Source organism: Panthera pardus, unplaced genomic scaffold (genome assembly GCF_024362965.1).
Source record: "Panthera pardus isolate Hobbes unplaced genomic scaffold, ASM2436296v1 HiC_scaffold_27, whole genome shotgun sequence".
In the NCBI taxonomy this organism is placed as follows: domain Eukaryota; kingdom Metazoa; phylum Chordata; class Mammalia; order Carnivora; family Felidae; genus Panthera; species Panthera pardus.
The window spans coordinates 115591612-115615838 of record NW_026526843.1 but is presented as its reverse complement, the minus strand read 5'-3'; the positions used below and the strand labels follow the sequence as shown (position 1 = coordinate 115615838).

The window sequence follows — 24227 nt, the reverse complement described above, 5'->3', positions numbered from 1 at the left end:
TATGGAACCTTGTTGGGGTAGGGTTGTAGTCATTGCTGGGGAAATAGGACCTCTGCACGCATATATTAGCCCAGTTTTATCTGTTTTTCTTGTATATCCACCCCTATTTGTGATGTTTGCGCCTCCCCACCACTGCCACACATACTTAAGGATCACGAACCCCACCCTGATGCCACACCAGAGGCACTCCTCGTTCACACACACACACACACACACACACCGCGCGCAGCAAGAAATGTTGATTGAAGGAGCCAGATCTTCTGGCCGGGAGAGAAGTGTGTGTTTCTAGTGAAGTAGCCGTTGGTGAAGGAGAAGGGGAGGGCAGAATGGTTTGGGGGCATGAAGGGGTTGCATGGGCCCTTCTAAGTGAAGAGACAAAGCCACAGTGTGGGCAGACACGGAGCAAAAGACAAAGGAATGGAGAGAAATTGTATTGGAAGTACATACTCGGAGATGTGAATGAATTCAACGAGACTCAGAGGTGGGTTGGATAAATTGTCTCTTCAGTTCCCATTGGTCCCAAACGCATTCTCTCTGGAGAGGGAAGAATACGTTTCCTTTAGAATGCAAACAGATGTACTAATGATCAGATAGTATGTTTCCTGAGTGTGAATTCAAAGTTGCCTCCCTAATTGGGCACCTATCTCCATTTCCTGCCTTTCCCCGAGTTCATTTGTTCATCGAACATCAGAGCGCCATTTTGCCTTAGATAACTAATCATCACAAGAATGTGAAATTAAAGATCTGCTCTTTATTGCAGAAAAGAATGGGGATTAGAGACTTTTCTTCCCTCTGCTGTGCTGCAAAGCATGAAAGAGAAGAACATAAAGAAAGCACTTTCACACCTTGTCAAAGCAAATCAAAACTTGGTACCACCGGGTAAAAAGGTATCACATTTGCATCTTAATAGAAAATGGATTTTAAAGAGAAAGGCTTGCATGCATTTTTAAAAATGTTTAAAATTAGCCCGTGAATAAAATACTTAGTACCACTTTTTCAGAAGCAGTAACACTGTATAACCCCAGCGCCCCCCCCCCCCCCGCCTTTTTTTGACTATTAACCTGTTTCTAAGACTAGTGACAACTAAGTGTTCTTCTGGAAACTTATTTATTTCTTGTAAGCTACGGACTCCTTCTTGTACCGAGTGTGTGCACATTCACGTGTGCGTGCAAGAGAACCTTGCATAGCCACTGAGACCTTGTGATTAGAGAATAGGATTGCAAGTTCCCATCCCATCAGGCTCCCGCTTACCACGCAGACCAGCTTAAATGCACAGCAGGCAGCAAGGGTCCTTGTGACCAGACACCGCGGTATTTACACCCGGGTTTCTCTACCCCCACCCCCGCTGTTGGCATTTGGAATCATTCTTTGCGGGGAGGGGGGTGTTCCGGCGCATTGTGTGGTATTCAGCTGATCCCTGCTCTCTGCCCCCAAGATGCCCTCGGTTATGTCAAAGAAAAATGTCTCCAGACATTGCCAAATGTGCCCTGGGGAACAAGATCGGCCCTGGTTGACAACCACTGAATTAAATCTTACTTTTGAAGGGAAGATAAAATTATTTCTACCATTCACCATCATTACTGTTAAAATCTCTGTCCTTTTTTTTTTTTTTTTTAATCAGAAGAAACACAAAGGCCGCGTTCAAATAGATTGTTGGTCAGAATGGAGAGTTATGTTCATAGGGAATCGAAAGCAAAAGGTTTCAAGAACCAGAAAGGGGAACCTTAAAATACTGGCCTTATAAAACTGGAAGCAGGGAAACCAACCCAGAACACTTAACAATTGATACTGGCCATAGAAACGTGGGTAACTCTGATAAATCATTTTTACTGGCTGAAACGTACTTATTTCTGTTCCCTCCTCACCCCATGGCTTTTTAAAAGGTAAAATCGGGTTCGACACGCTATCAGCCACCATCGCCTTACTTCCTCGTTTCTGTGATCATTCCGCTCACGGAAATAGAGCTGGACGGCGTGGATCAGTCGGTAGAACATGAGGCTCTTGATCTCGGGGTTGTGATTTCGAGCCCCCCGTCGGGTGTAGAGATGACTAAATAAATAAACGTAAACCCGAAAGATTTTTTTTAATTTCTGTTCTGATTGGCCCAAAGCTAATTTTTTTTTTTAATTGGCTTGATATGATTTTTTTCATGCATGGCCCACTGGTTTTGTAATAATTGGGATAACTGCTCTAAGATCTATTCATCACTGTTTTTCTATAAAGGTCAGTTTTTCTGGCCAAGAGTAAGTGGTTTGCTTTCAAATCGATTTGCAAAATGCTTTGGGCTTTTGAAGGAAGTAGGATGACTGAACAGTGCTAACAATTGCATGAAGGGTAGTGCATTTTGGTATAGTTAATATTCCAGTATTTTTTTTAAAAATTTTTTAACGTTTTATTTTATTTTTTGAGAGACTGAGAGAGAGAGAGAGAGAGAGAGAGCACGAGCGGGGGTGAGGCAGACAGAGAGGGAGACACAAAATCTGAAGCAGGCTCCAGGCTCCGAGCTGCCAGCACAGAGCCCAATGCGGGGCTCGAACTCACGAACTATGAGATCATGACCTGAGCCGAAGGTGGTCACTCAACCGACTGAGCCATCCAGTCACCCCTACAATCCAGCACTTTTTTTATGATGTGTTCAAAACGGCTCCCCCAAACTCTGTGTACAGGTGAGTCTCCTGGACGGAGCCCGCCCCGTCCCTACCCGCGATTGGAGAGCACCACTGGACTCTTGGAGTCCCCGATGACCGATGGTTCGGTGGGAAAACTTACCATCTTGTTTTCATTTGTTGAGCACCCTGGCCCAGTATGTCCATGCTCATGACCCATGCTCCCCTCACTACCACCCCACCGCCAATGCCTTCCCCCCACATAAAAAGGTTTTAATCTGGATTTCTTGTTGCAGCCCTTTCTCACGACACCAAATACACAGCAATTTACTTTGACTCCTTATGAAGAGGCCTTGTCTCACCCCATCTGTTGGTAGTAAGAGCATCAGGGTTTGCCCTTGTTTTTAGCTGGTCTCCAGCAGAAACAGACCCACCCCCAATGGAATTAACACCTGACGTTTCTTTTCTCTCCTCAGCTCTCTGCACTGCAAGCCAAGGTCCATTATCTCAAGTTCCTCAGTGATCTTCGACTGTACGGGGGTCGCGTGTTCAAGGCAACATTAGTGGTAATTGCTTTTTCTTGCTTTCTCTTGGAAGCCACAGAAGCCTGCAAAATGTCACTGCCATAGGCTGTCTTGGATGAGCTGCCTTTGATGACAAAAGCAAATCAGCTGTGAATCTTTTCCAGCCTTCATTTCTAATCGACTGCACCACAGTCTGAAACTATGAGAAGAAATGTTAAACCAGATAACGCCGCTGCAGAATGCCCTAGAAAAAGAAACATGAAGAACCGAGAGAATTCATGCACGCTAGCAATGGCCTTGTTTTAAATCATTGGGCCAGAAGTTGCTTTCCTATTAAAAATGAAAAAAAAAAAAATCCCCATTTCTAGAAGTGTCTCATGATTACGAAAATATGTGCTATGATAACATTTGCTTTCTACATTATTCATAATTTAGCAGAGTCTCGATGCAATCATAATGTCTGGTTCTTCTAATTGGATGATTTGGTGCAATATCACCGAAAAATCCTGTCTAAAGAAAATGTAATCTTATAAGAACAGATTCTCAGGTTCAACTCTGCGTGGTGCTTTAGAGGTCTAGAACTTTTATATTTTTGTCACTATCTCTCAGCAGGCAGAAAAGCGCTCAGAAGTGACTCTCCTGGTGGGGCCCCGATATGGCATAAGCCATGTCATAAACACCAAAACCAATCTGGTGGCTCTTTTAGCTGACTTCAGCCACGTCAACAGGATCGAGATGTTTACCGAGGAAGAAAGCTTGGTGAGGGTAGAGCTCCATGTGTTGGATGTGAAGGTAAGTCTTTCAGATGTTGACACAGGGCCTCGATCTGAACAGCTCATTTGTGAGAACACCGCTGATATTTACAAAGCAGTCAAAATTTCAGTGCGTGCAAAGGATCGGAAATGTGACAAGGTGAGGGGTGGCAGGGGCGGTAGGGGGTGGGTTGGGAGGGACGAAAATCCACCCAACCCGGGCCTGAGGGCTCCAGCCCTCAGTAAAGAGCTGTGTGATTTGAGGACAGAGTACATGAATCACAGAGAATGGGGAGATTTTTCCCTGCTAACCTTCTAGAATATTCATGTACAGAGAGTCAGGGAGATTTTTCCCAACTTTATTTAGAGCTCCCATTCCCTTTTGTCAGATTGAGTCCGTATGTGTTTATTCTTTGGGAAAAGCTGAGTATTTCAGTCAGTCTGTCTTTTTGTGGTGTAGCAGTTAGTACCGACAGCACATCGGGCCCTATGAATGTCATGGCCATTCCATTTAAAATAATAATCTGAGATTGTCGTCAAAGGGGAGAACTTTATTCCAGAAACAGGAAATTGATAGGAAATAATCCGGGTCCCCTGTCCCTACCTTCTTGTCCCAGTAGTAGACAAGTCCTTGGATTTGGGCCACGGTAACGTGGCTGTGTTTCCATGGAGAAAAGGAAACGGCGTGGACCAGGGGGAGTGCTGTGAGAACAGGCGGGGAGGACCCCCTCCCACCAGGGCTCTGTCTACACAGCAAACTGAGAAGCCTCAGTGTCCTCTGCAGCAGGAAGAAGTGACCCTGGAAGGGAGAGTATGGAGCTCAGTCATGGTGGCCACGGCTCGTGGCATTTCATGGGCTGACTTCAGGTCTCCGGTTGACTCCATGACAGTGGAAGTACAAGAACAGATTTGGAATTCCTGGCCCCGTCTGCGAGCAAAGATGCTAAGAACAATGCCCCGCCCCCCGTGGAAAAAGAGTAGGAGAAAGAGTGAAATCGGATGCAGTCATCACATACCTGATAACGGGATAATCTGGCCCGACGGAAGTAGGTGGCAAGACCCTACCGGTGGTTTCCTGCTTACGTGAAAGAATCGTGGGGTGCCTTGAGGGGAGACCTCCCCTGAAATGGAAAGAGAAGGCAGTTCATCACGTAGTATGTGGGCTTTTCGTGGGAAGTTAGATTCCATAGCCAGGGCCATCAGACCTGGCCAGGATCCTCTACCCGGGAATGAAAGCAAGAGCCAGTCGCGGACGTTTCTGTGTGTCTCTGGGTGTCGGCTTTTGTCTTGCTCCCTTGTTCCTCTCTCAAGTTCTCTCTCCTTCAACAAGAACAGACCAGTCGGTCATCCTTTCTAATTCAACGAGAATGAATGCTTCAACTGAACACTTCCTTCACCATATGCCCAGGACTCCTCTCCAATTACATGAGAACCTCATTGTTTCCAGAAGGTTTTAGCAAGGCCTTTTCTTAACTCCCACCTCTGTTTTCCTCTCCTGTGAATTTGCAGTTTCTTTTCCAAGCTTCCTTTTCCTGGACCTTTTTGTCACTTTTCGTTCAGTCTTAGAAGTAATTTCCGCTGGAATTTTTACTTCTTTTCAACACTAATTTTCACTACGAACCCAAAGTTAATCTTCCTGTGATTTATTTTTTATTTTTATTTATTTATTTTTTTTGCCCCCAGATCATGGGTTCACATTTGGTAACTGACTCCTTAACTATCAAGTCTGAAAATGTTAACTATTTGGAAACGAGACCAATGTTACCTTTTTTCCTCCCATTCCCATATTACTTGAAAAGATTCAAAATGCCTGTGTTTTCAAGATGGTGTCACCTAAATGTGTTTCAGTAAGGCTCTCGGCGTGATTTCTGACCTCTCGTGCTTGTCCGATGACACGATTGCGCGGTAACCAAAATATTCTCTTTTGCGTAGCCCATCACGCTCCTGATGGAATCATCAGATGCCATGAACCTGGCCTGCTTAACCGCTGGCTACTACCGGCTACTTGTGGATTCCAGGAGGTCAATATTTAACATGGCCAATAAGAAAAACACAGGGACCCAGGAAACAGGTACTCTCTTCCTGAACTCAGGAAGCACTGACCCTCCCCTCCCCCCCCCCACCTGACCACAATAAGGATGTATCTCGAAAAGTTAAAATGGTACTCCTACAAAAATCTAGTGTCCAAATTTAATGCAAAAGCCTTCAGACAATTCTGATATGGTCTAATGTTTTAAATGAAAATGTCGATTTTTCCGTCATATTTTACACATCACTCAGAAGTGCTGGGGAATATGTTTCAAAGGCAGTGATTTTCTTATTCTGAAGGGAGTAAACATCTGTCTTTATGACTGAGTTTTCACTGCCTCGCTCTTACAGAAGTCAGGATGCAGAGAACTAATGGCAGGATGCCCAGCAGGAGTTACGAGCCCCCACCATTAGGGCTTGTCCCTCCTTAAGGGGCCCTAGGCCTCAGTGTCTGGGCACCTCCTCCTACATCAGACTTACATCCGGGATCCTGGGAGCTCTACCAACAGGACTTGGATATCACCCAGCACTTGGACTTGGGCCTGTAGATGGGACCCCAGCAGCCACCTTAGCTCTGTAGGGGGAGCAGGAAGATGGCAAAGGCCTCAGACAAGTTCAGCCACTTGACAGGATGAGATAGCTCACGAGTGAGGACAAGGAGGGCTGGAGTGTTAAGGGTTGCTTTGAGGGTGGGTGGTTTTCATTTGTTTTAGATTTTTTTTTCTTTAGTGTCTGATTATTTTCCTACATCTATAGTGGACACCCAGTAAATGTGGCTGATGGACAGACACTAGCATTCAAACCAGAGCTGCTGACCCATGACAAACTTAGAATTATGGGGCGCCAGGGTGGCTCAGTCGGTTGAGCGCCCGACTTCGGCTCAGGTCACGATCTTGCAGTTCGTGAGCTCGAGCCCCACATCGGACTCGCTGCTGTCATCATGAAGCCCGCTTCGGATCCCTCTGTCCGCCCACCCTCCCTCTGCCCCTCCTCCACTTGTGCTCTCTCTCTCTCAAAAATAAACATTAAAAAAATTATAACCAGGGTTTCTTTTAAAAGAAAGGGAAATTCTTAAGAACAAATTCCATTGCCACTGTTTCTGAAAGAGAGAGGGGGGAAGGAAAATCCTCTCACCTGTAGCCTTAGCAGAAAACATAAATGATTATTCCGTAAATAGATTGCAGGTTATTGATAGACACACGCAACCCAACAGATTTGTGCCCAGTTTGTGATGATGGCTGGTCAGGTGGAAACACTCATAGGAAAAGGGAAACCTGAGAGAAACAGAGAGAGGTAGACAAAGCATGCCAGAAGGCAACTTCGAATTATAACCAGATGTGATCCAGCCCCACCTAGGAGTGTCATTTATTTGCTTGTTTGTCTGTTTCTTTGTTCATTTATTTCTTTTATTTTATTTCTCTATGTCTGGGTTTTCTCAGTTGTAACATCGGAATTGGGAACCTAGCTTGCAAGGAAAGGGTTAGGAAGAAAGTTCCGCACCACACCCAGAAGGATGCCCAGTACTTCTGTCAACAACTGGCAGGGAAGCAGGAGTGGAAATACTTGAGCGTGAAAGTGACGGGGAAGGAACCAAAAGGTGGTGGCGAGAGGGCGCTGGCGTTGGTGGTGAACATTTGTGGGATCACGCGTTTTCACTGAGCTAGGAGATTGTGGACAATTCACCGCTGGCCTGGGAAATTGCGAAGATCAGTTCAGTGGGGTAACGCCATCCTTTTGTTCGGAAAACCGGTTTTCGGCTTTCTATTTTCAAATCTGCGAGTTTATCTTGAAAATCAAAACTTTTCCTCATGGACTCTTAAGATTGTCCAGGTGCATGAAGAAAACGAAATCCACCATTTCAAAAGCAGTCACAGGAACAAGGGCTCCTGTTCTGTCCAGTTTATAGTGGCTCACAATGTAATGTTTCATCAAATTTTGAGGGGCAAAAGCTTATCCCCATGGGGAAGGAATGGAACTTCAACCTTTCAGCAATCTCTCCCCATTCTCTACACTGAGAATGAGGGTGAGGGCGTGTGCCCCAAATAGCTAGGGGATTCGCATCCTCTGATGGTGGCAAATTCACTCTCCTCTTCAGAAACTCCCCCTGAGACCCAAGAAGTATAGAGCGTGAAGTCTGTTTAGACCAGTTCATGCCTGGTCCGCACCGCCCCGCCCCTGCTTTATGGAAAACCAGGCCCTGGTATAGACCCCAGTTCCTAACCCACATCTTTCTGTGTCTCTAAAATCATCCCAAAAGCCAAGTCCCTATGCCCTTCTAGAAGGAAGCCAAGATTGAGTATTTTCTTCTTGTCTCAAATTGATCAGACCTTAGTCAAGATCTCTAACAAGGAACAGTAAGCCTGCGTTTCTTCCCCATCTTGAAAATTAATCTTTGATTACTTGGATTACTTTCAAAGTCCCTGAACCCACATATCTATGCACCCCTGTGCATTAGGAGGGTCTAAGTATCTATTAACTTGTTTTAGCCTGCTGACCTATTCAGCTTTCATGTTATACTAAAGCAGAAGCTGGCAAACGATGGCTCATGGATCAAGTCTTGTTCTTATAAATAAAGTTTTATTGGTACTCGCCATGCACATTGTATTTGTTTCCTAGGGCTGCCGTGACAGATCGGCACAAACCCTGGGGCTTAACATAACAGGAACTCATTCTGTCACAGTTTGGGTGGCTACTGATTCAAAACCTCGGCAGTGGCAGAGCCATACCCCTCCAAAGTCCCAAGGGGAGAACCTTTTCTTGCCTCTTCCATCTTTACATGGCCTTCCCTGCTTTTCCGTGGGGCCCAAATCTCCCTCTGCTTTTCTCCTATAGGGACACTTGTCATTGGATTTAGGGCCCACACGGATAATCCGGATGAACTCCTCTCAAGGTCCATAATTGAATTACACTTGCAAAGGCTCTTTTTTCCAAGAAGGTCATACTCACAGAGTGGATATATCTTTGAAGAGGCCACCATTCAACCTACTCCATGCATTTGTTTATGCGTCATCTATGGCTACATTCGCGTTCCCATGGCAGAGTTGAGTGGTTGCTCAACTGAGCACTTGGCCCACAAAACCTGAAACGTCTACTACCTAGCCCCCCCTTTACAGGCAAATTTTGCCAACCACAAGTTTAAACCTAGAGCCCTGTCACAGCTTCGCTAAACTACTATCCCTCTCCCAGCAATTTACCTTCCCGACATACACGAGCGTGTGCGTCCACACACACATACACCCCCTGCACACAGTCCTAATCGAAATCGTTCATAAAACAATGCCGAACCCCCATAGGAATATTGATTATAAGGTAACATGTAAATAGGGCTCTTGTGTAGCTCAGTGCCTTCGAAAGTATATCTTTCTTGCTATTCATGAAAATAAATGCGTTTAGCAAATGACTTGGAACAACATTCAGCATTGAGTTTATTGTGTATAACTGGGGGGCGAAGGGAGTGAAAACGTCTCCAGTAAAACTGATTTTTTTCCCCATATGCCTTGTACATTCGATGTCAGTATCATCCAAACTTGGGCCAGGGGGCGATTTGAGGGTACTAATGGGAGATTATGTGGCCCTAACACTTCCTCATTAAATTTCCTTATTAAATTTCAGAGCAAACTCTCCACATCAAAATTCCCTATTGGGAGACCCCTGAGGAACAAACAAAACCATGCTTTTTAAATTAGGGTTTTGCAATTTTCATTCACGGGAACATCCAACAAATCTTCGGGAGTTCTCATGTTCCAAATAAAAATTGAAATCAGCCAAACTATTAACTATGTTTACAAATAGCAGAGAGGCAGGGTGCCTGGGTGGCTCAGTCGGTTAAGCAGCCTACTCTTGGTTTCAGAGCAGGTCGTGATGTCATGGTTCATGAGATTGAGCCCCGCGTTGGGCTATGCACTAGCAGCACGGAGCTTGCTTGGGATTCTCTGTCTCCCTCTCTCTCAGCCCCTCCGCTGCTCGAGCTCTCTGTCTCTCTCAAAGTAAAGAAATAAACATTTAAAAAAATCTCCTTAAAAAAAATAGAAAGGAGTGCATTACCTGTGGCGTCCCAACTTACGCATCGTACATGCATGCATGCGCCCACACATACAGGCATCCATGCTGACGTTTATACGTGAATATATTAACACCCGCTAGGATATAAAAAGTCTCAAGATAGAGGTTTTATGCTATCATTACAATATGACTACATTATATTTTTATGTGTATATTAGATCATTTTTATTATAACATTATTACATCATCATTACAGTATTTCCTAAAATGTGTGGCAGAAGTCTCAGGCTCCTTGACTTTCTCTTAACTCGATAAGGAAAAAGCCCAACATCTTCCTCTACGAAGTGGGCAACATTAGATCTCACTTTACAACGAAAAGGAGAATCTGTTTTCTGGAATAACAGCCTATTAGACTATCGCCTTTATGGATTTTTAAAGGCATGTTATATGTTCCCATTCACAGACATAAATGAGGTCTTCTAATAATAGAACCGAGAGTCACGTGGGATTAAGCTGTAGCTCCCTATTCTCGGATGGTATTCTGTTTGATCGAATAGCGGTTGTGTCTCATGCACGATCAATTTTGGTAATGTCGGTTCTCATGACCAAGAAATCCTTACACCTGACGCCTAAGTTGACGGGTACCATATCTGGGAAGCTGAATAACGGTATTTACAAAAGTGATGCTACAAGCCATTAAATTAAGAAATCAGGTCTCACAGTAACGTGTCTTTGCCTGATTCTTTCTCTTTAGGAACTGAAAATAAAGGAAAGCATAACCTCCTTGGCCCAGATTGGAACTGTATACCCCAGATGACCACCTTTATTGGCGAAGGGGAACAAGAAGCCCAGATAACATATATAGATTCAAAACAGAAAACGGTTGATATTACGGATGGTGCCTTGTGTCCCAAAGACCACCGGCACCTGTATCTAGACAACACCTATAACCCAGATGAACTCAACCAGCCACTGACCCAGCCGGGAGATGCTCCGTGTGAGGCAGACTACAGAAGTCTCACTCAGCGGTCCCTGTTGACCCTCTCGGGACCAGACGCTCTGAAGAAAGCACAGGAGTCTCCGAGAGGAGCTAAAGTGTCCTTTATTTTCGGAGATCTTGCCTTGGATGACGGTAGGAATCCCCCGACTCTTGGCTACGAAAGACTATTGGAGGAGAGCCCAGAACTGCTGGAGAAGCAAAGGAATCTTTACATCAGCGGTGCCAACGATATGAAGGGCCTGGATCTCGCCCCGGATGCGGAGAGCATCCAGTTTGTGGCAAATTCTGTTTATGCAAACATAGGTGACGTGAAACACTTTGAGGCCGCCGAGGGGATAGAGGAACCCCTCCTGCACGACATCTGTTACGCCGAGAACACCGATGACGCGGAGGATGAGGACGAGGTGAGCTGTGAGGAGGACCTCGTGGTAGGAGCGATGAGCCAGCCGGCCATCCTCAACCTGTCTGGGTCCAGTGATGACATCATTGACCTCACGTCCCTGCCCCCTCCAGAAGGGGATGACAACGAGGATGACTTCCTGTTGCGTTCCTTGAACATGGCCATCGCCGCGCCCCCACCTGGCTTCAGAGATAGTTCAGACGAGGAGGACTCTCAGAGCCAGGCCGCCTCCTTCCTCGAGGACAAGGAGCCAGGCAGGAGTCTGCAAAATGACGAGATCCCTGTGTCCCTCATTGACGCTGTGCCCACCAGCGCCGAGGGGAAGTGTGAGAAGGGCCTGGGTAACACCGTGGTTTCCACGCTCGAAGCTCTAGAAGCTCTGTCCGTGTCAGAGGAACAGCAGACCAGTGACAATTCAGGTTCTTTCACGATTGTTACATTTATTCACTGATAACCCTGCATTTCATCCTCTCAAGCCATTTACCCTTGGAGTCCTGTTATGTGCTGTTGTCCATTTCACACATGTCCCATTTCATAAGTGGGCAGAAACTACCATCGTGGGGTTTTCATGTATGTGGTTTCCTTTGTTACTTTTTTTTAATATGTAGCACATCCCCCCCCCCCCATTTGTGGAACAATTGTGCAATAAACTCAAAGTCCTTACTGAAAAGGGAGAAACTTGGTTTTTGGTTTTTGGTTTTTGGTTTCTGGTGTTTTGTTTTGTTTTTTTAATAATAACGAGTCCCATTTTCTTACGTGTCTCCTAGTGCTTCTGACGCCTCCATTAATCGGTTCTTGTTTTTCACGGCATGCAGGTGTAGCCATCTTGCGGGCTTATAGTCCCGAGTCTTCGTCAGACTCGGGCAATGAGACTAACTCTTCCGAAATGACTGAGAGCTCTGAACTGGCCACAGCGCAGAAGCAGTCAGAAAGCCTCTCCCGCATGTTCTTGGCCGCTCACGAAGGCTACCACCCCCTTGCAGAAGAGCAGACAGAGTTCCCCACCTCCAAAACCCCCGCTGGGGGCTTGCCTCCCAAGTCCTCGCACGCCCTGGCCGCCCGTCCGGTGACCGACCTCCCGCCCAAAGTTGTGCCTTCCAAGCAGATACTTCACCCAGACCCCATGGAGATGGAGCCCGAAACCATGGAGACCAAGTCGGTCACTGACTATTTCAGCAAACTGCACATGGGGTCGGTGGTGTACTCGTGCACCAGCAAAAGGAAAAGCAAGCTGGCCGACGGGGAGGGGAAGGCACCCCCTAGTGGGAACATGCCAGGGAAGAAACAGCAGGGGACCAAAACAGCTGAGGCAGAGGAGGACGCCAAAGGTAAATTTGGTACTGTGTCTTCAAGGGACAGTCAACAACACCTAAGCACTTTTAACCTGGAAAGAACTGCCTTTCGCAAGGACAGCCAAAGATGGTACGTGGCCACCGAGGGGGCAGTGGCTGAGAAAAGTGGATTGGAAGCGGCAGCCGGGATAACATTTCCAAGAGCTTCCGGTCTGGGGACGAGGGAGGCGGAAGAGAAGGAGGAAGGGGCTCCTGACGGAGAAGCCGGTGAGGTTTCAGGACTTGGCCAGCGGGACCACTTCTTAACGGACGTGACCTGTGTATCTTCAGCCAAAGACTTAGACGACCCAGGGGATACTGACCCGTCTACCTGTGACCATCCTTCCAAGCTTCCTGAGGCGGAGGAGAGCGTGGCCCGCCTTTGTGACTACCACCTGGCCAAGCGGATGTCATCGTTACCAAGCGAGTGCCATTTTTCTCTACAGAGCTCTCAAGGCTCTTCGGTGGACGCAGGCTGTGGCACAGGCAGTAGCAGCAGCACCTGTCCCACACCTGTGGAGTCCCCCCTCTGCCCCTCCATGGGGAAGCACCTGATTCCCGAGACTGCGGGGAAAGGCATGGGTTATGTTCCTGCGGAGGAGAGAGCCGCTGGGCTTCCCAACCATGGCGCCACCTTCAAGGAATTGCACCCACAGGCAGAAGGGATGTGTCCGCGGATGACAGTGCCCGCTCTGCACACAGCTATTAATGCGGAACCCCTGTTTGGCACTTTGAGAGATGGATGTCATCGGCTCCCCAAGATTAAGGAAACCACAGGTACAGCAATGATGGATTTAGCGCTTTGCACTGCACGCCCGAAGCCTGTAAACCAGATTCACAACAAACCGAAAAATATAAAGTTTGGACGAAAAGTCAAAGTTAGAATTGTTTTTGAAAGGTTGCAGAGCTATGGCCGGGTTAAGTGTCCCTCATCGATCCCCCAGTGTTTAGTCAATACTGAAGTTTCTAGGTCTGGAACAGCAGTGGAAATGGCATTTGCTCTTTAGAACCTTGCTCCGTGCTTGCTTTCAAACTCTGAAGGGAGCGATCATGTTTTTTCTAAATCCTAAATGTAGATTTTCAGCAGCGCTCGATGCTCAGCAGTGTCTCTAGTTGCAAGACAGTATTACGTAGAGTCACAAACGTTTGATTTCCTTCTCAACACCTCACATTTCTACTTTTGCCCTTTCGTTATTGAGAGGCAAGGAAGGATAATAGAGCGGGGTTGCAGGGAGATGGAAGGGGCTTGGGAAGACCGTTTTCCTTTCAGCAATACTTAACAGATCCCTCCCTCCTCTGTAAGACTCTTAAAGACATATTCTGAAGTATCTGGCACACTTTGGTGTCAGGAAGTCTTTCGGGGTACGCGTGATGAGTTGCCTTGTTTTCTGCGAAATCGTAAGATATAGGCACAGGGAGAAACAAGAACACAGTCACCTTCTGTGTCCGTCTACACCATGCTGTAACTTGGTGGGGACATAGTCCTCTCACCGATCCACTTGGCCAGCCATCACGTGGCAAAAACAGATGTTCTTTCATCCTCTCAAATATCAGAGTATATCAGTAATATCTCTTCCGTATTAGGTCAGTAGGTGGTAGTGAGATCTTACGTTGGTTCGCTTCCATTCCCCCCCCTTTTAAGATTATCTGCTTTCACGACATCCGCCACTGGCATCACCTGCCTTGGGAAACCCATCTTTGAATGGCCTTTAAGCACACTGTTTAATCTTTTGTGGTTTACAAAGAGCTTTCACCAAACTTACCTCTTCTCACAAAAATTCTGTGAGACGGGAATGTGTTCTTCACGTGACCACTTTTTTGAGAAAAGTTGAGCAACTCGCCCAGGGTCTCTGCTTCAAACCCCGTACCAGGCCAACCCCTGGGGTCCTCTTGAAAAGTTGACCTTATTTAGTGCACATTAATTAAATTAGACCACTTTAAAAAAAAAAAAGAAGGTAACTAATACCAGGATTAACCTAACTCCCTTGAAATGAACTTGTATGTCATAAATATGTTGGAATAGTGGAGGTCTAGGAGGTCTAGGATGTGTGTTTTCTAATTATGTGTCTAAGCACTGACAGGTAAATACCGGGGACAAGGAAGTCATGAAATGCCATTGTTTCTGAAAATGATTGTGATGGCTAGACAATTCCAAATAAATGAGTCGTTTCGGAAATAGCAGATTCCTAGTATTTCTTGAAATGTACTGAAATGGAAATCTTAGGAGAGCTCAGGAGGCAGCCCTTGAAAAGGAGGGTGATCCTGACGAATTGTAGCCCTTCTAGAATACATCCTTGGGAAATGACAGCCATCACATAGAGGTTCAGTGAAAATGACCACCCATGAGATGCTTAATGATTCTCTCTGTTTTTCTGCTACCCCTAGTGTAGCTTTGACAGAGCCTGGGAAGGAGAGACGAGGAGGCATGCCTTCAGCTTGGTCTCAACATCCTGAAGCTGATCCCATCCTGCTACCATCCAACATTCACTCGGAATCAAAGGTGCCAATTCCAAATCAAGACCCTAATGATTTCTCCCAAGCAAATCTGGCATACGGAGAGGCTGTGAACTGGCGGCCACTGGATCTGAGAGGGGGGAGCCTCGGAACACCCCCCAGCCAGAGGGCTCTGAGACGTAGCAGCAGTATCCTCTCGGGATCTGTAGGTTTGGAGACCTTCCAGGAGAGAACCAAGGGTGCGGTCAGCTTAAAGTGTCCAGGTATCACAGAAGCACAGGAGGCCAGTTCAGAAAGGCGAGCAGAACTCCCCCTGGGGAAGAAGCTCACCAAAAGTTTTTCCCAAAGCTCGATGTTCTTTAGCTCTGAGGGAAAAGTTCACAGAAGGTCCCCGGTGGCTCACAAAGACTCAAAGCTGTATAGGACATTACCCTTGCGCAAGCTGGAAGGCAGCAATTGGAGATGCCGGGGACCTTTCAGCTACTGCTTCCTGAACCGAGGGCAGGAGGAAGACGGTGATGAGGATGAAGAGGAGGGAGAGGCCACCCGCCGGGTCTCTTGCCTCTTTCGACCACAGATGACTCAAGCCATGCCAGAACCAATCAGCCCGCCCCTGGCTGTTGGCATTCAGAAGCAAGGAGGGGAGCTGACCAGAGGTTCAGTGCTAAAGGTCTGGGCGGAAGAGCTGAGTGGCCCAGACGACGCGGACTTCAGCAACCTGGCCTTTGATGCCCGGATTGCAAGAATAAATGCCCTAAAAGAGAGCACATACGCAATGCCTGATGGGTTCCTCGCAGCCCAAAATGATGCCAATGAGCTGCTCTGCCTCGTCAGGGCAACGAAGGGAAAGAGAGAGGAGTCACGCCCTGAGGCATATGACCTTACGCTTTCTCAGTACAAGCAACTGTTATCCATCGAGTCCAGACAGTTGGGAAGTGCCTGTAGGAAAATGGCTATGGCCGAGAAAAGCCCAGAGGAGATGCTTCTAGCTATGACCTCCAGCTTTCAAGTGCTCTGTTGCCTAACGGAAGCTTGCATGCGATTAGTTAAAGTCGTGAACTCAGAAACGCAGCGGCAGGAAATCGTAGCGAAGATCAATGAAGTGGTCATAAACTACATTTGTCTCCTGAAAGCTGCAGAGGCAGCCACTGGAAAGACCACTGGGGATCCTAATGTTGGACTCTCGGCGCGACATTCAACCACCATGGCCGCCCTCGTAAGCACACTAACACGTTCTCTCAAGATGCTTTTAAATAAATAAAATATGAAAGTCACATCATAATCTACCTTTGCAAAGCCATACATGAACTTTTATTTACTTTATGTGTACGATGAACAGATGTCTCCTTTCTTCTCTCTGTATATTTTGTTATTTTATATAAAATAGGAGATAAAAGTCACATTGATGAAATGTTGAAATGTACTAATCAGATGTATTCTGTTTATATTATACATATATATACGTAAAAGAAATATACAAGAAAGTGATGACATTTGGCTATTTTTCGTATAGTTGAAACTCCAGGTATATGATGTGAAATTTTAAATTCTCAGCAAAACCGTGTTAGAGCAGAACAATGAATCCTCTCCCCTTTCCTTCCAAGCAGATACTTGGAGACCATATCATTCATACTTAGAAGTTAAAAAGAGAGAGAGAAAGAAAGAAAGAGAGAGAGAGAAAGAAAGAAAGAGGGAGAGAGAAAGACCACAATGTATATAAATCAGTACTTATGTTTTAAAATTATGATTTTTAAGCATTGGAAATAGCAGAAAGACATTTAAAATCTGAGAAGCTATTATGAATTATTAGAGAATATATATAATAAATTAATTTTTTGCTCATAGTGTTTGGTTATCTGATGCTTTCTTCCAAGAATCCTACATGAAATTTAATTTTCGCTTATGCCATTTGGGCTAGAAATGGGGTGGGGGCGGATTCTATTGTGTCAATACAAATGCTCTTCATGATGTTTCTATAATTAAAATATTTCCCCAAAAGAACAGAAGTAATGATGGGCAGGTTCCTAGGTAAAATGTCTAGAGTTAGAGATTATCTAATTACGTAAAATGAAAGGAATAATGTCAAAATTAAAATGTTTGATGAAAAGAGAGATCTCCTTTGATTAAATGTCAAAATATATAAACCAAAGACATCATCTTCCTCCCCACCCCAACTCAACCGTGAGACGTAGAATTCCATTAAGAGCGACAGAACATTTAGTGAAGTATTTGCAAAATTACAGAAAGCAACATTCAGTGATCATCATAGTAAGTGCAGATCCAGTCATGTGAGTCAAGGCATAGAACTTCGTGCGTCACCTCTATAGGGGCCGATGCTTCCAACCAAATTTGAAATTCCAGCCTACCACTGGGACAGTTTCAAATCTGGAGTGTTCCAGAAAATCAGGGAGAGATGGCTCCTCTAATATGGAAGCCAGGATGAATAAATAAAGCATTTAGCGAATGTTCTAATTTGGATTGGTAGATTGAAATATGAAAGCTGGGGCGGGGGGGGGGGGGGAGTTGCGGAAAGACAAGTGGTAAATTTGACCACTGTAGGCAAAACCGATGGAATGCAAAGGAGTTTTCAGAACTGTCCTCTGTCTAAAAATGTATCTCTGGGTCAAAGCAAAAGGATGCGAAACGCAGTTGTCAAAGAAAATTGATATGTACATATGTACTTCATGGGTCATTTAGTGCTTAAGCTATACATACTCCTGTTTATGTAGATGGCTCCTTAAAATATGACGGGAGTATGGCAGGTGCAAATACTTCATTTCTGTAGCCTACCGGGCAGGAGGCATCACAGTCTCTTGTCAGTCGTTCCATAGAGACTCAGTAACAAAAGTCACACATATTTATAGATGGTAGAAAACAAAAGGAGTTTAGATGTGTGTTATTATAAATAATGTTTAAATAATACAACATTATTTTCTTATAATTATAAATATTGGTGTTTGATATTGATAAATATTAATGGTGTTTACTGTGGCAATTTTTGGTAAATATTCTGTGTACTAAAATACTAACATGAATAGGATGTGTGTTGTATGTCAGACAATGTGCTAAACATATCACATATATTACTCGATCATCACAACGATCTTATGGTTTGGACACTATTGTTAATTCCCGACGGAGGCAATATGGTGTAATAGTTAAGGACGCGGGGCCTGGGGTCAGAAACTTCCTGATTTAAATTTGGACTCTGCCATTTCCTATCCCTTTCATCTTGGGAAAGTTGATCAATTTTTTTCTGAGTCTCAACTTGCTTACAGTGAAATGAAAATCGATTTCCACAGGATTGTCATGACTTGGAAGTAAAATCGTGTGTGTAAAGGTTTTGCCGCAATGAGGGCATACCTGGCAGGGTATATACTTCCTGTTAAGATCTTATCATCATGGTCATTACGTTAAGTATATTGCCCGAGATAATGTATGGGGGATGTTTGCTTTATATGCATATCGTCTCCTGCCTGTATATGCAGGGTGTGGTATGTGCGTTGCATGTGTATAAAAGAAGCGTACAAGGAAATAGCCATCCTCGTTCAAATCCTATCCAGTTAGAACAGCTTCCCAGTCCATCCTAGTTCTTTGAGAGGCCTCAGTAAAACAGCTCTGGGTCCTTCCAAACCATCTCCCATGACCTATGGGTGCTCCAGTACGTTTCTGTTTCTTATAGACAACCTCCTTAGTACATAGAAAACCTCAAGCCCCCCCGCCCGTTCACTACACATGGGGCTCCTAAGTGGGGTCCAGGTCCACTAGAGTGTAGGAAGAACATGTTAGAATGATCCTTGTGTTTCTTTTTATCTAGCATTTTTTATGTTTGTGTATGTTTTATAATGGCGTAATAGTACGGTGGTATATGTACATCATTTTAAATAAATAAATCAATTAATAAGCATATGCCTGGTGCATGTATGCAAAAATCTTGTCGCAGGTAGGGTGGCACTGACACGAGTTGCGAGGCCACTGAACTTGGGAATACAACTTCCTTGGACTCGAGGTCCTTTGTGTTTAGTCCCCACCCTGGTTTTCCAAGTGTATCGCCTATCATTTTTATTAATCTTTTATGATAAAACTTTGAAACATATACAAAAGTAGACACAATCACATAATGAATCAATATGTACTTCTCACACACCAATTCGTTTAGTAAGAACTTCCTATAGACGAGAACTTATCAACAGAACCGCAATGCCACTTTCACAGTGTTGTGTTTTTTAACGTGTATGGATTTTGAAAGAGAGAGAGAGAGCCCGACGCGGGGCTCTATCTCACGAACCGCAAGATCACGACCTGAGCCCAGATCAAGAGTCGGTCGCTTAACCAACTGAGCCACCCAGGCGCCCCCATTTTCACACTTTTAAAAATCAATAATTTCTTAATGTTATCGAGTAAATATTACAGAAGTAACGAAGAAGGGGGAAATTCCTTCAAACCCAACCCCCAAAGACAGTCCTGGTCAACGATTTAGGGCGTCTTCTTTTGGGTTTATACATACTGATGTTAGTATTATGGTGTGGGTCTATGAGTTTAATTTTGACTCAGAGTTGATCTGACTCCATTCGCCCTTCTACCTGAAAGTTCCGGCATGTTTTAAGTAAGTGGATTGGGCCTGAATTTGCTCTGAATTTCATCTTCCATGATGATTTGTCTTAGGAAAGACAGTCTTCATTTGTTTATATTCCTTTTTCATATATTTCCAAGTGCCGGTTATTCTCTGAATGATACTTCTAAGCTACTGAGGAGGTCACTCTAGTTTATTTCTCCTGGATTACTCTTGGTTTGGCAATGGGAGACGCCCGCTGTCTGGTTTCCCATTCGTAATTGTGTTAACGGACTTTTAAACTGAAAAATGAGCAAATCATGCATGCTCGGTGATTTTCTTTTCCAAACGCTTAGAAATCTTCATAGGGATCAAAATACAAACATAATACATTGTTTCTTTCTAACCTATTTTGGGAGGTGTAGGGGTACATAGAGGTGGGCGGTGTTTGAGTAGTTGTGTGTGTTGGGGGGGGTGTGGAAGAGTAGTTTTCAGTTTGGCTTTATGGATTCCATTGATAGTTTCCCCTGTGGCCGTCCAAAAACTATGATAAAACGTCCTGTATATAACATCCCAAGTCTTCCTTTAAGGCTATACTGCGGAAGTAGCTTCTCTGCTTTTGAAAGATCAGAGTCGGAACCTAAGCTTTTGAACTGAATTTTTATTCATAAGAACTTGAACATCACTAAGTTGGATACTTTTTAGTTACGTCACCTGTTCCCGGCCTACCCCTCTCACTTTTTAGTTTCAAAGCCTATACATGTCTTTATCAAATGTTTCCGCCGCACCAAATAATGGAATGAATTAAATCCTGGGTCACCGAGAGAAGCAGATAACCGATTACCCCACGTAGCTCATGTCGCCATTCAGCTTGAAATTAACCTGCTGCCTTCAGCTGAACTGTCTCCAATCTTTCCTCTATACTTACCATTGCACCTCAGTTTTCTGTTATGCATTAACTTCAAAGTATTGAGTTGTTTGTGGGTCTGTTTGATTTTTTTTTTTTCATTCTACGTGTTCGTTCTCATTTTCCACCCTACAGTCTGGAACAGAATTCCATTTGTGGCATCATCACGCACAACTTTAGGCAGAATTAGCTCTGACAGTGAAGATATGTGGGATTCGGGAAGCTGAGCCTTCTTGTTAACCTCTAAGCAAGTAAGGTTTCCCCTGTCTTCATTCTGATGGGTACCCTTTGCACATTTTGCCCTTTCACTAAACAATCCATGGCTCCTTTCTGTCACCCACTTAAAGAGGCAAGATGAGTCCATTCATTCATTCAAATTACTATTAACAGCTTCCTTGGTCCTTGCCAAAGCTGGAACACCCATTCTAGAATGAGTGATCACTTGTCATCCCTCAAGAAAGGAGGGGCTCCTAGAGGGTCAGCATGGCAGGCAATCCTCACCTCGCATGGCGGTGCAGGGCTGGAAAGATGACCAACAAGACAGAAATGTACAAAGTGATCTTAAGAGTCAATAAGATGGGCTCCCGGTGGCTCAGTCGGTTGAGCATCTGACTCTTGATCTTGGCTCAGGTCTTGATCTTGGGGTTGTGAGTTCAGGCCCCACCTTGGGCTCCCGGCTGGCTGTGAGTCCTGCTTAAAAAAAAAAAAGAAAGAAAGAAAAAGAGCCAATGAGAAAAAAAACTACAATTGTTCCATGACCTATAAAGTATTTTTGTCCAAACATTACTATCTTGCTGTCAATTATAAATAATAGAGACATGAAAAATATGGTAAAACTGCTATTTATTTAGTACACGGTAATTTAAAACATTGGAAACCTTGAGAATTCAAGTGGGCCTTTTTTGTAAAGCCTTATAAAGGATAGTTCGAACAGTGCTTGTCTTTTATTCATCATTCAACTTCTAACATGGAGTGAGCGTCTTTTCTATGCTTTCACAAATTGTCCTGTTCCTTTTATTTTATTTTTTTTTTAATTTTTTTTTTAAACGTTTATTTATTTTTGAGACAGAGAGAGACAGAGCATGAACAGGGGAGGGTCAGAGAGAGGGAGACACAGAATCTGAAACAGGCTCCAGGCTCTGAGCTGTCAGCACAGAGCCCGACGCAGGGCTTGAACTCACGGACCGCGAGATCATGACCTGAGCTGAAGTCGGCGGCTTAACCGACTGAGCCACCCAGGCGCCCCTGTCCTACTCCTTTTAAATTTGGATCGGCTTCCCATATTTTATCGTTCGTGCTTTCGATGCTGTGAAATGGCTCCCAGAGTTCCTTTAATGTAAGTGGGTTTCTTTTCCAGCGTCACATCCTCTGGGACAGCTTCGCCCTTTTCGTCACGACCACCGTCCTTGCTCATGGCAATAAATTCGCCTTCGCTGCATTCCTCAGGCCAGTCTCGAGTGAAGGCAGTGTTCGTATTCCCATAGTCAGCTACTTCCTCTGTCGCTCCATTTACATTGGGTTTTCATTTCACTTCCAGCATAATCGCTTGCTGCTTCTTTGCTGCACTTCCCATCTTTGGTCAGTTCCCTCATTCAGTCATCCATGTTTATAAAATGTTATGTGGCGGGGCGCCTGGGTGGCGCAGTCGGTTGAGCGGCTGACTTCAGCCAGGTCACGATCTCACGGTCCGTGAGTTCGAGCCCCGCGTCGGGCTCTGGGCTGATGGCTCAGAGCCTGGAGCCTGTTTCCGATTCTGTGTCTCCCTCTTTCTCTGTCCCTCCCCCGTTCATGCTCTGTCTCTCTCTGTCCCAAAAATAAATAAAAAAATTTATAAAAAAAAAAAAAAAAAAAAATGTTATGTGGCTTCATCAAGCAGGGGGAAAGGGGCATAGCACAACTACATGCTTTGCTGTCTGCACATGAGCTGAAGAGCATCGACTTAGTGATCAATCACCAACAGGCTTTGAAAGACGTAATATGATGTATATAGTGATTTTTGGGTTGAAGAAGCTAATAACAAAAGTATGTACTTTGTGCAATGATTCACAGTTAACATGCCATGGTAACTGACATTTAAACCAGGTTGCGGGGGGACTGATGTCTAGCTAAGCCATGGTAAACTGAAATTCGTGCATATCAGACCCATGCGGAATGAGAACTGCCTATATACAAATGTTTAAAACATTTTTTTAATGTTTACTTATTTTTGAGAGAGAGACAGAGTGTGAGTGGGGGAGGAGCAGAGAGGGAGGGAGACACAGAATCCGAAGCAGGCTCCAGGCTCTGAGCTGTCAGCACAGAGCCCGACGGGGGCTCGAACTCACGAACCGCGAGATGGTGACCCGAATGAAGTCGGACGCCTACCGACCGAGCCACCCAGGCGCCCCTATATACAAATGTTTAAAGGGTCTGAAGCCACTGGTGAAAATAGCTGGGTGGGCAGCGTTCGGCATGGTCCGATCGAATTTCCTACAATCATGGACATTTTCTAAATCTGTGATGCACAATATGGTAGCAAATAGCCATATGTGGCCCTTGTGTATTTCCACTGTGGCCAGATGACTAAGCAACTGAATCTTTAAGTTAATATAATTTAATTAACTTAAAATGTAAAACCCACCTGTGCCTACTGACACGTGCAAGTCTCGTGGGCCAGCAGGCAAATAACAGAAAAAAACACAAAACTGACAGATTGCAGTAAGTTCTAAGAGGGAATTTGATAGGCTGCTGAGAAAGGGACTATATCTAAGTCAGGACTTTGTCTAGATTTGGAATGAAGGAGCCAATTCTGATCAGTTAGTACACGACACCCATCGCACACAGGCCCTGCTAAAGACATTTCAATGGTATATGCAGGGCCCCTGGGTGGCTCAGTCAGTTGAGCGTCCGACTTTGGCTCAGGTCATGATCTTGTGGTTCGTGGGTTTGAGCCCTGTGTCGGGCTCTGTGCTGACAGCTCAGAGCCTGGAGCCTGCTTCGGATTCTGTGTCTCCCTCTCTCTCTGCCCCTGCCCTGCTCATGCTCTCTCTCAAAAATAAACATTAAAAACAAAACTCTAATGGTATATGCGATAGAGACAGTAGCAAATATTCTCCCTCATTAGACCACAAGTTCTGACTACTCAAATCTTTCCCTCAGCTCCAGGTAACTCCTAGGTCAAAAGATAACCGAGTACTCCCTGAATAATGTGTGCATGCGTGCACACGCACACACACACACACACACACACACACACACTTGTTCTTAGCCTTTGGGTGCCTTAGATGATGATGTGTGATTTGCACGAATAACTATTTCTTCCCAAAGATCTGAAAATCTGCTGTAGAATTTTGAGTGCAAATTAGTTCGTGAATGATTGACAAATGCACAGGGGTGTGGGAAGTGTGGTGGTAAATATTGACCTAATAGCCAGCAGAAGCAATCTGTTCCCTAAAACATGTCCTTCCCAGCATAGTCTGACTCCACACTAGCCCTTAGCCCACAGCTGGAACTTTCCTCTGCTTTTCCTCATCTTTCTACCAGTTCTTGGGCCCAAGTTGTTTCTTGGTTGGGTTCCAAGCCTGCACCCAAGTCCACTCAGATGTGACCCAAAACGTTCTGCAGTCTAAAATATACATAGGGTATGGAATAAAGGAAGATGCACACTCAGAGCTTGATGAAAGCCAATTTAA

The 24227-nt window shown here is 45.0% G+C and overlaps 1 protein-coding gene across 10 annotated transcripts in view; it reads left to right on the top strand.

Annotated features, from left to right (window-relative positions):
• Positions 1-19004, top strand: part of FRMPD4 (FERM and PDZ domain containing 4) — an 843299-nt gene extending 824295 nt beyond the window's left edge. For 8 of the 10 annotated variants that reach the window (XM_053891835.1, XM_019417876.2, XM_053891834.1 and 5 more), the window contains 7 exons: positions 761-887; positions 3083-3172; positions 3740-3922; positions 5815-5953; positions 10667-11731; positions 12128-13420; positions 15034-19004. In XM_053891835.1, the coding sequence (XP_053747810.1) occupies positions 761-887; positions 3083-3172; positions 3740-3922; positions 5815-5953; positions 10667-11731; positions 12128-13420; positions 15034-16358 (4222 nt within the window). In that variant the 3' untranslated portion in view covers positions 16359-19004. Of the gene's footprint in view, positions 1-760; positions 888-3082; positions 3173-3739; positions 3923-5814; positions 5954-10666; positions 11732-12127; positions 13421-15028 lie in introns of all 10 variants that reach the window. The other 2 variants (XM_053891836.1, XM_053891841.1) reach the window with 2 other exon arrangements.
• Positions 19005-24227: the final 5223 nt, after the last annotated feature.